Source organism: Pseudorca crassidens, chromosome 1 (genome assembly GCF_039906515.1).
Source record: "Pseudorca crassidens isolate mPseCra1 chromosome 1, mPseCra1.hap1, whole genome shotgun sequence".
In the NCBI taxonomy this organism is placed as follows: domain Eukaryota; kingdom Metazoa; phylum Chordata; class Mammalia; order Artiodactyla; family Delphinidae; genus Pseudorca; species Pseudorca crassidens.
In genome coordinates, this window is record NC_090296.1 from 152,901,779 (window position 1) to 152,913,902 (window position 12,124).

The 12,124-nt window shown below is 48.9% G+C and overlaps 1 protein-coding gene across 4 annotated transcripts in view; it reads right to left on the minus strand.

Annotated features, from left to right (window-relative positions):
• Positions 1-12,124, minus strand: part of DIP2C (disco interacting protein 2 homolog C) — a 359,569-nt gene that overhangs the window by 7,162 nt on the left and 340,283 nt on the right. For all 4 annotated transcript variants that reach the window (XM_067699777.1, XM_067699766.1, XM_067699759.1 and 1 more), the window contains 4 exons: positions 12,043-12,104; positions 3,720-3,777; positions 2,217-2,291; positions 224-398 (listed from right to left, as the gene is read on the minus strand). In XM_067699777.1, coding sequence (XP_067555878.1) covers positions 224-398; positions 2,217-2,291; positions 3,720-3,777; positions 12,043-12,104 — 370 coding nt within the window. The remainder of the gene's footprint in view (positions 1-223; positions 399-2,216; positions 2,292-3,719; positions 3,778-12,042; positions 12,105-12,124) is intronic.

Below are 12,124 nucleotides of genomic sequence, written 5' to 3' on the forward strand. Positions count from 1 at the left end.
TTTTAAATGTGTTCCTGGCTCACATGGGAGCACAGAGCACGCGACATGCAGCTTCCACGGCTGGATGCACGTGCCCTGAGCTGGCGCTCTCTCACCCTCGGCTGTTTTCAGGCTGGCTTGCAGCAAGCATGCACGCATGCACGTTCTCCCGGGATTGGGATCCCAAACCCCAGATGGGTTTCCGGGGTCTGAGGACCTTCGTGCCGCCTGTTGGGACTCTCACCTCCGTTTGCATCAGTGAGTTCAGTTCTCCGCAGGAACCCCAAATAGCCTGTTCGTGCCCAGATGGTCTGTGTGTCTCCAAAACTTAATCTTGAGTTGAAGTGATCTGACTGGAGGGATTCATCTCCGTAAATAGTGAAATAACCACTGGCATTGTGGGCACTGTGAACCCAGATCTGTTAAGGAAGCAGAATATAACTGGATAAGTTAACTTGAGATGATCTCCAGGGCAGAAGCTGCTTTTACAACTCAATAGATTATATTCCGTGCTATTGAAACTGTCCTTGCCCTCCAAAAACAAGACGATTCCAGTTTCTGGGGAGACACAGATGCCACGAAGTTTATTGAAATGAAGGCATGACAGCAAGCTCATGGCTGAGCAAACAACCAAGCCATCATCTGTTGAGAATTCTATTAAAGCAGATGGATTGAGGGCTTTTGAAATAAACATCAAATGAACGAGGTTGTATGAGTTTCCTTGTATTTATTCAAATGTACCGACTGTTTCTAAAAAGCAAGCTGGAAAAATGTTAAAAAGCTTTGTGATTTATTTTCCCTTTCACTTGGTTTGCATACTTTTGGGAATATTACATTGTAATAAAACAACACAACACAAAACAAACTCTAGCAGGGAAAGGCATTGTAACATCAAAAAATGGGGGACAAAAGTGCCTGAGTGTGGAAATGGGAACCTGCTTACACGGTGCCGACCACGTGGGCTGAGCAGAGCCAGGGACAAGGCAGAGGAGCCCATCAAGTCCGCACAGATAAGGCCCGGAGGAGCCGAGGTCTAGCCAGCGGCCCTCAGTCGTGCCTGCTAAGCAACGAGGAAGCAGACCAGAGACGGAGGGCACCCCGTCGAGCGAGGGGAAGGAAAACCATCTCTGTTAAGACACGTTCCCAGTAGAACATCAGGGTGCAGTGGTTCCTGCCCCTCCGCCCAGCGCACCCGCTCAGCTCCAAGCAAGGCCGCCCGCTGTGAGGACAGCACCCGCCGGGAGCATCTCCAGGTGCCCGAGATGGCGGGTGCTACATCCCAATTTCATTCCTAGACATGTATTTAAAGGAAATCCCTAAAATATAGTGAAGCTCACAGACTAGTTCTGATCTTCACATAGAGAGAGACGAGTGAGGGGCCAAAAAACCGTCCAAGAAGAAAAAGGGTTTGGGGAGTGAGCAGTGGTTAGGACTCACGCTTCATCACTATTCACCCCTTTACGAGGTACACACATGTGCCCAGGGCACCACTCCAGGAGAGTGGCGGGGCTGGTGTGCTGGTTGGGTGCCAGCTGTGGCAGCCTTTTGTGTGTGGCCAGAACGGGTCAGAGGAAGGGGGGGAAGCTGACCGAACAGTGGGCAGCACCTGCAAGAGGGTCCTAGAGGGCAGGACAGGGTCACTGTGGGCTTGGCCTTGGAGAGGAAAACGGGGGTGGGGTGGGGAGGGGAGGCAGACATGTCAGAAGAAACAAGTCCATCAGGGAGAGAGAAGGACAGTGTAAGGCAGAGGCGGGCACACCTGGCCGGCCGAGCAGGGCAAGCTGCGGGGATGACGGCCCAGGAAGGGTCTCCTGCAGCCACACGCAGCCAACAGCGCGCAGGATGAGGGGGCAGGCGGGGAGTCACTGGCCAGGTTCATGGTCAACACAAGGGAGCGGAAGTGACTTTCTGACCCAGATAAACACCTGTCGTGTCCCCAGCCTGCCTGCCACGGTTGTTGGTGCTGTTATGATTCTGGGGTTCGCAAGAGTCCCTCTGCACGTTCTCCACCGTGTTCCTGATGAAGGACTTCCCTGCTGTGAAAGCAGCAGGCACGTGGAAGACAAACCAAGGGCTGGGAAACAAGGAAACTCAGTCCACTCACATGAAGTTTCCTCTTTTCTAAACTTTTGAAGAGAATCTATGATACTCCCTTAAGGAAATCCTACTTTGTAATCCTGAACTTTCATGGACACCCTGTACCTCACCTCACCCAGGTGTGAGTCCCCAGAACTCACCTCACCCAGGTGTGAGTCTCCCAACGGTCCTTTTGTTTCTGGATTGGCAATTATGATCCGAACCCCTGGAAGTATCTATGTTGGAAAGAAGAGTCTCATCAGCGGACAGACAGGTAGATACTGCACAATCAACCTTGACCTTGCTTTCATGCCATGTGCCTATTTTCCTGATTAAAATGGTTTAGAAAGTGAATGGCTTTAAATCAAAATTATATACCACAGCATCATATAATTAGAGCAAAACAATTACATTTCATTGTAATTATTACAGTGACAGAGCCTGTGTTAAAGTGATCCTAAAATCAAGAATTTGAACAAAAACATGATACATGATATAATTTAACAGGCTCAATGCTTGCAAAATAGGATTTAGTAGAGCTGCTCTGTGGTGTCCAGAAGAGACGGCCGTCACCACCCACGCGTCTGCCGAGCCACGAGGACACCGCGCCTGCGGCTCTGCCCCTCTCCTCCACCACACCACCCACTTTTCCTGCTGGTAAACATCTTCTAGTACAATGTTAATAGGAAGCACCTCCTTCTTAATGGACGTTTAGCTCAGAAATGCTCCACATTCCACTGAAACCACGTAATGAAGCAAAACCTGATTCTGGAAATTTAGAACAGAACCCGTCTCAGTTCAGCTAATTAACACTGTGCGGTTGAGATAAGGCAACACATCTGTGGTGAACGCTCCTCGAACACGTCTGATGAATGGCCCGCCAGACCGACTTGGGTGGGTGGGTAGCGCCGTGTCCCACCTTAGAGCCAACTTAGTACCAAGAATTCTAATGGGCAGTCATGTAGACACAGACTGTAAAAGGTCCAAAAACAATATGCTTTTAGAATTATGCTAAATGGAGAAGAGATCTGACGACTGGAGCCAAAAAAGAAAAAAAAATCTTCAATTACGTCTAAATACGTTTCTTGCATTTAGTTCTATAAACAAGATAACCACCGTTGCAGGAACGACTAGCTGTCCCCTGATAACCATTCTTTGTCCAGCTCCGCAGTAAACAAGCCCCGATTGTCAGCCAGGCCCGTAGACATTCAAAACCAATGTAGTGCTGCCAACCTGCCTTTCAGCTGTGGGTGACAATGCCCAGGGATACTGAAGTGTGAGTGAGGCAGCTGAGGAGCTGTCCTTACAGTCTGCACCTTTGGCCTCCTCCTTTTTCTGCTTCTCCTCCTCTGGCTGGAATGTGCAAAGGAAGGCTGGAGCTGGAAAAACCACTCTAGACCCTGAGGCACCCTTGGGAGGGGAGGCCAAGACATAAGATGCCACGGTCCCTGGTGGTTTCTTCTACATGAGAAAAAACCTAACTCATTTAAAACACTGTCATTTTGAGTTTCTGTGCTCATGGCCAAAACCAGTCCTGATATACTACATTCAAGAAAACTTTTTTGAAAAAAAAAAAATCTACCATCTATTTCTTGAATTTTCAAAGCCCATAAACTGAGACTCGTGTTTATATGGACATGCATACGCCTTCCTTCAATACTTACTTTTCCTGATTCCATTAGGGGCAAACTATGAGGAGATCCTCTTTCTACTAAACGGACTCTACAAAGAGAAACAGAAGGTGTTACTGTGTTTTCTGTACCAGCGGTTCCCTTCCCCCACATCCAGCACTTGGTCAATGCCTGGCAGTTTGATGGGGAACATTAACTCTGCTGATGAGCATTACCCAACGCAAAGATAGTCTAGAAGTCAAAGAAAAAGCAGTCGATAGTAGAGAGGAAATGGCGAGGGCCACCACACAGGCCACGGAGAATGGAGATGCAGTCCCACCTACCAACCCGAAAAATGACTGGGAACAATTCTGCATTTAAAGTAACCGGGGGTCGACGTAGCACTTGCAGAAAAGGGAAAGTATAAGGATAAACTGCATTCCTCAATGAGCTGCCACCCCCGTGACAGCGATGCCTGGTCCTGAAACACTCACGGCCCTGCCCCTGCAGACCACAGGCAGGGCCTCAGACACAGCTGCACAGAACCCACCTCCTCAAACAGGCACACAAGAGAGGACCGGCCAGTTCAGACAGCAAAAGCTCCTTTTAGAAAAGAAGCTCTTTTCTGTTTAAAAACTATTCACTGGTGATTTAATCTTAAAACTGTGGAGGACCTTGGTGCCAGTCACAACCTGAGCTCGCTAAGTCCTTCTCCGCTGTGTTATTTTAACTATTCTGTGACTGGGTTTACATCTCTCCATGTTACTTTGAGACTGTGACGCTGACCATCCACCTACAGGCAACTTTTATTTAAGGAAAACTGAGTGAAGGGGAACCTGCTGGGATGCCCGACTGCAGAACAAGGGGGCGTCAGCAGGAGGATGGGGCCAGGGAACGCGGGATTGTCAAATTCACCAGCACGACCCATTCTTTGTACCAACACAGATCTGCCCCCATAACTGATAAGTGTGGCTGAAGGGGGATGGGCAATGAAGGAAGGACCCTGCGAGGCACAGCTTGGTGGGGCTCCTTTGCAGGCTCTGCTCCGGTCACCCAGAGTGAGGGTCCAGGGCGCGGATGACAACATGAGCAGGAGGAGGACAGACAGACAAGGTCCCGACAGAGAGGGGTGTGGGTAGGGCTCCCGTGCCGGCAGGCATCCTGGGGCTGCAGGCCTCTGAAAAGCAGCTGAAAAGCTCTTACTTTCAGGCAAAGGATGCCCTGCCTTCCAGCCAGCCTTTGGTGTGGTGCCTCGTGTGGCTGCAGACAAAAGGAGCAGAGGAGACCCTGGGAGGGCTGGAGGTACCTGAGTAGCTGCAGCAACGATGTAATGAGTGGAAGAAGTCACTGCAGCAATTCTGGATCACTTGATACCCACCACATGCTTCGGCATTTGTCTCTAGGAAGACCCTGATGCTGACAGCAAGAGATGCAGGCTATCAAAGAAAAACCACCTAGATCTTATACTACTTAAGCCTTCCAGAATGTGGGCACACCTCCTTTTATTGCACTTTGTTTGCTTTACTGCATCTCGCAGATACTGTGTTCTTTTTTTTTTTTTTTTTAACAAATTGAAGGTTTGTGGCAACCCTGCATCAAGCAAGTCTATCGGTGCCATTTTTCCAACAGCGTTTGCTCACTTCATGTCTCTGTCACATTATGGTAGTAATTCTTGTAATATTTCAAACTTTTTCATTATTACTATTGCATTTATTATGGTGATCTGTGATCTTTGATGTTACTATTGTAATTGTTTTGGGGTGCCACGAATTTGCCCTTATAAGATGGTGAACTTAATAAATGCTGTGTGTTCTGATTGCTCCACTGACTGGCCATTCCCCGTCTTTCTCCCCCTCCTCATTCCCTGAGACACAATGATACTGAGATTAGGCCAATTAATAACCCTACAATGGCCTCAGTGTTCAAGTGACATTCTTCTCAAGGAAACGTCACGCATTTCTCACTTTAAATGAAACAGTAGAAGTGATTAAGCTTGGTGAGGAAGGCAGGTCTAAAGCTAAGATGGGCTGGAAGCGAGGCCTCTTGCACCACCAGATAGTTAGCCAAGTTGTACATGCCAAGGCAAAGTTCTTGAAGGAAATTAAAAGTGAACATATGAAGCAGCCTTATTGCTGATATGGAGGAAGTTTTAGTGGTCTGGATAGAAGATCAAAATAGCCACAACATTTCCTTAAGCCAGAGCCTAACCCAAAGCAAGGCCCTAACCCTCTCGAACTCTATGAAGGCTAAGAGAGGTGAGGAAGCTGCAGAGGAAAGTTAGAAGCTAGCAGAGGTTGGTTCATGAGGTTTATGGAAAGCAGCCTTTTCCATTACAGAAAAGTAAAGGGTGAAGCAGCAAGTGCTGATGAAGAAGCTGCAGCAGGTTATCCAGAAGATCTGTAGCTGAGATCATTCATGAAGGAGACTCCACCGAAAAAACGGTTTTCAATGTAGATTGAACAGCCTTCTATTGGAAGAAGATGCCATCTGGGACTTTCACAGCAAGAGAGGAGAGGACAATGCCTGGCTTCAAAGCTTCAAAGGACAGGATGACTCTTGTTAGGGGCTACAACACCTGGTGACTTGAAGTTGAGCCAGTGGTCATCTACCATTCTGAAGATCCTAAGGCCTGTAAGAATGATGCTACATCTACTCTGCCTGTGTCTGTGCTCTGTAAATGGAAAAACAAAGCCTGGATGACAGCACATCTGGTTACAACATGGTTTACTGAATATTTTAAGCCCACTGTCGAGGTGTGCTCAGGAAAAAAAACTCCTTTCAAAACACTACTGCTCATTGACAATGCTTCTGGTCACCCAAGGGCTCTGATGGAAATGGACAATGAGATACAGGATGCTTTCATGTCTGCTAACACGATATCCATTCTACAGTCCCTGGATCAAGTACTAATTTTGACTTTTAATTCTTATTATTTAAGAAATACATTTTATAAGGCTATATGGCTGCCATAGATAGTGATTTCCCTGATGGATCTGGGCAAAGGTAATTGAAAACCTTCTGGGAAGGATTTACTATTCTAGATGCCATTAAGAATATTCATGATTCACGGGAAGAGGTCAAAATATCAACATTAACAGGAGTTCAGAAGAAGTTGATTTCAACCCTCCTGGACGACTTTGAGGGACTTCAGCGGAAGAAGTAACTGCAGATGTGGTAGAAACAGCAAAAGAACTAGAATTAGAAGTGGAGCCTGAGATGTGACTGAATTTCTGCAATCTCATGAGAAAACTTGGACAGATGAAGAGTTACTTTATGGATGAGCAAAGAAAGTGGTTTCTTGAGATGGAATCTATCCTGGTGAAGGTTCTGTGAAGATTGTTGGAATGACAACAAAGGATTTAGAATATGGCATAAACTTAGTAGATAAAACAGGGGCAGGGTTGGAGAAGACTGATCCAAGTTTTGAAAGAAGTTCCGCTGTGGGTAAAATGCTGTCATCAGCATTGCGTGTTACAGAGAAATCCTTCCTGAAGAGTCAGTGGCGAACTTCCTGGCTGTTCTATTTTAAGAAACTGCCACAGCCGCCCCAACCTTCAGTAAGGACCACCCTGTTCAGTCAGCAGCCGGCCACACTGAGGGGAGACCCTCCACCAGCAAAAAGATTATAACCCACTGAAGGCTCAGATGACGTGAGCGTTTTTTAGCAACAAAATATTTTAAAATTAAGGTATGTATACTTTGTTTTTTTCAGACATAATGCTATTGCATGCTTAATCGACTACAGTATAGTGTAAACATAACTTTTATATGCATTGGGAAACCAAAAAATTCGTGCGACTTGCTTTATTGTGATATTCCCTTTACTGAGGGGGTCTGGAATCAAATCCACAGAATCTCTGAGGTCTGCCTGTACGCCAACAGGCTTAACGATGCCATCCTTCAAACATAAACTACGGGCTGCATTAAGACAATTAAAAGGGACTAAAGCTCTTCTAGGACCCAGGTAGCATTATGCTAATTTAGGGTGGGTTATAATTAAAAATTACCATTAGAGCACGAAGAATCCATGGAACTTCACCTGCAGCAGCTTTCAGACAGATGTGATGCTTGCAGGAAATATCAATGCTGGGAATGATAACTTTTTATAGCCTGCTGGGTCAGGAGGCTGCAGCCCGTTACACTGACTAAATTAGGCCAATTTAAGTAGTTAGGTTAAGTGAAGAAGCCTGTGTCCAAGTGCTGGCTGGCCGACTGTGGAGTGTGGGTATTGGCAACTGGCTACGGATGGAGAAAGCAAGAAAGAGGCCCAATTGGCTGGGAAGATTATGAGTGGGCAGAAGCAGGGGTGAGGAAAGAGGGAAAGAATGAAAGAGAAAGGGGCCGAGGTAGCGGCTGGCTCAGCCCACCTAGTCTGGCTGCTGCTATGGGCAGGGCAGCTGGCCAGCGAGTAGGCTGGGTGTCCTACAAAGGCCAGACCGTCAGGCAAGGGAAGGGAGCAAAACCTTTGCCAAAAATGAGGGCTGTTCTGGATAAGCTACGCTTTGCTCTTTGTCCACTCACAGCCACCACTCAGGTAGCTCTGGCTGTGGCACTATGACAGGGATGACTTCTGAGTGGGGCACCTGGTGTCATGAATGGAACCAGGCCACTTGAGCCAAGAGTGGGAGCAAGTGCCCTGGCCTGCGACTCGAGCCCAGACATTGTGCTTCTCCTCCTCTCAGACCCCAAGGTTCCCGCCAACATGGGGAGTGGAGTCCATGGCCCGGTCCTCCTTCAGCAGTGGGACTGCTGGCCACACACACTGGCCGGCCTCTGCCTCTCTGGCCAGCAGGCCTCCCCTGCTCTCGGAGTTTAGGAGTTTATCTTGTCTCCTGACCCTCCCTGCTGAGCTGAAGCCTCTGAGGAAGGCAGGCAAATGGGATGTCACCTGAGGATGTCACCTGAAATGTGGGAAACCCTACCGCTAAGAACTTCCTTGCGGCCTCCTGGCTGGGCTGCTGAGTGGTGGCAGGGACCTGGGCCAGCACGGAGGGCAAACGTAAGGACAGAACAAAGAATTTCTTCCCTGGTCAGTATGAAACGGTGCTCTCTGTCAGCAATTCACAGGCAAGCAGGAAGGGGGCGCTGGAATCACTCAGGGGTGGTCCTGTCCTGCCAGCAAATGCCACACGGGTGGCCGTTCCTTCGCTTGAAAATATCCACAGAGCAAAGAGAAAACCACCCCTTACAGGAGGAGACAGAGATGTATCTTTTGAAAGAGCTGGGAGCTACACACACAGGCAGCACACACGGGAGGGCGAGTGACTCACAGAAATACAGGAAACTCAGTAGGAGCCCTTCCCAGGCTTGCACCACAGGGAGGGGAGGCTCTCTCCTCCAGGGACCGCGCCTGCCCACACACCGTAACCCAGTGGCTCTGGAGATGCGCCACAATCAGGAAACCACAGCACCTTCCCCACAGGAGGGCTTGGCAGCACCACAGCTGCTGTCAGGAGCCGGCCACTTCAGAACCACGGACAAAAGCCCAGCGTGGGCACATCCTGACGGAGCAGGTCAAGAGGACGGGGGTGCTGGACTGCCCAGCGGCCAGCCCAGACACACAGGAAGAGGAGCTGACAGGGCCCAGCGGCGTGCACTGGGCGGCCAGGACGAAGCGTGCACGGCGTTCCTGCGTCCGGGGTGGCCCTGGGCCGAGTCTCCCATGTCCCTGGGCAGCAGGGGGAGGACAGTGCCTTCCAGGAAGGGACACGGTAATTACTCCTTAACGTAAGACACCTATTTGGGTTTCTGCCCCCTTCAGAAGAAGGGGCCCATCAGGAGAGAGCGGCGATGAGCCCGGGCGTGCAGCAGGACCTCAGCCTGGAGGAGCTGCGTGTGGCAGCACCAAGCCAGCCCAGGGAGAAGGCTCCCTGCTGTGACTGCGCGAGGGTGCCTCCAGGGACAGAAACCAGCAGAACACCACGTGCAAGGGCAGGACTTTGCTTTGGTTTCTTAAGTCAAACCCTGACGAAGACGAGGAAGGGACAAGTCCAGTGCACGCGTTTCTGGTGTCTGACGGCCCCTCAGCTCCCAGCCATGCCTGTCCTCTGACGCAGGACAGAGCTGAGAATGTGAAACGCGAGGCTGGAGAGTGATCCAGGGACAGAGGCGGGGACGACTCTGAGGCTTTCTCACGAGGCCTGGACAGGGCGGGGGTGGGATCCCTCTGACACTGGGCGATGCTACCCTTAATTGTAAAGGTCGATGACATTCCTGACAGCGTCACTAACGTAGGACTGCACTGCAATTTCCAGTTCACAAAGCACTTTTACTTCTGTTTTGAATGACCAAGTCAGGAAATGTATTATAAGAGATTATTTTACAGATTAGAACAGAAGTGTCACTTAAAAGGATACAGACTTCCCAAGGTCAAAAGATTAGGAAAAGAAACTCCTACTATGACTCAGGTCTCCTGGCTCTTTCTAGAACAGTGAAATCAATCTGATACTGGACTTTTATTACTTTACCATGATACATCGTACGGGTTCCAATTTCACTTTTCCTAAATCACAACTTTTCTCAATAGGAAGATCTGCCACACTGAAGATAGTTAAGAAGGTAGGTCACAAAGCCGTCAGAAAGGAGTTTCTAGATTTCTTTCCTTTTCCAGGAAAGAAAACTCCCTGAACCCCACTCCCAACCATCCCTGGTACTCCAGGAGATTTGTAACACACAATGGGACCAACTGTCCTTTCCTGATTACTATTCTTGTAAGTCCGTCTGAGACTGTAACCTACCCTCTCAGGCCCCAAAGATCAGCAGTTTTTATCTAAATGGTCTTACAAATTTGATCTTCATGTGTTTTGAGGGCCAGGTCACAGACAGAACTGCATAAATATTACTCAAACGGCGATTCTTTGATGAGCTGTTTTTCAGCTTCTGAAGTTATAAAGTTTTTTTCAAATGATTTTTATAGGGAGTAAAGTAGATTTCTTTTTAAAGCCCAGAAGTTGTATTTGGAATTTATGCCCCTGAAACACTGTTACTTAATCTCTTCAGAGCTAAGTGTCTGCATTTTGAAAATGTTCTGGATGGAGCTCTGCTCTAGTGGGCCGGTATGCTCTGGTGGGCCAGTGGTTCTCTCTGCCACCAGATGGGCTGTATCCTGTGATTCCCTGTGAATAGCAGGGTCTAAAATGAGGGCTACAAGGGCCGGGAAGCACCTCTAAGTGTGATGTGTTTAGGTGGATGCAGCGTTTCTTGGTCTCGGCACTGCTGCCATGCTGGTCATTTGCTGTGCGGCAGGAGTCTGTCTTGCATACTGTAGGATGTATGGCTGCATCCCTGGCCTCTGCCCCCCCCCCACATACCAGCAGTAACACTCCCCAGATTATGCTAATAAGACATGGCAACATGGTAACTCGTCCACTGGGGGTACAAGCACCCGGCTGGGAACCCCTGGTGTGAGTGGGGGCTGGCATTCCCCAGGATACCTGAGCCTGCATGGCACACCTGGCCCCTTCTCAGCCCCTGCAGCTCTGCCCCTGACACACTCACTCACACACAGGACTCAGTATCCTGGAAGAACACGCTCAGCCAGGCCAGGCTGGGGGCTCCTGGTTTCCCACCCACAGCTTTCCCTCTGCTCTCCCAGGTGTTGTGAGCACAGTGCACACGTCAGTAGGCACCACGTGAGGACACGCAGACAGCAGCACAGTATCCGGCCCTCACAACGCGTCCACAAGCACCTCTAGTAATTTACAAAAGGACACCTTCTACTAGAGTTCACGCTTACTATTAACACATCATAGAAGCATCAATGAATGGGCATCTCCACAACTACCCCAAAGAAATGACCTAATCAGTGGGGAAGTCTATAGGAAAATGATAGCATTCTCTCTTCCCCCTCACGCATGTCAGGAGGGACCCCTTTGGGAGCAGAAGTTCTGCTAAAGATTCCTCATCTTGTCTCCACCTTCCCTCCCTCAAGGTGAACTCACAAGCACTCACTAGCAACACTCCCTTTCGTTCTTGCTCAAGGCTGCTTAGGAAGCTGCACAGAAAGGTCACCTGGCTTATATTTTAGTTTTTCATGGAAAAGCCTTGACACAAATTTTCAATTCATGTAAAGAAATGTGGGCAGTGTTGATATTTTATCAGGTGTACAATGGTGCCTGACTAGAGCGTTCAAGTAAAGGACCAAGTCTTCTGGGCAGACTGTGAGAAAAAGCAACTCTGGTTGCAACGGCTCTGGGCCAATCGTTGTCATTTGTGTCTGAAAACAAGAATTTGGTTGCTCACTGGGTACCTCACGCAGTAAATGTGGAGAGTTGTGAAAGCTCGCTCAATGAACCACCTTGTTTGGAGCAGATGATTCTGTACTCCTTCTAGAAGGAACCCTGCACGCCAGGCACCAAGAAGACAAAAATCACAATACCTGTCGTGTCTCAGAGCTCTCATGTCCACGTAGACGGTGGTCGGATCGGGCCCCGAGGTCCCCTGCAAGCAAGGACACAGTG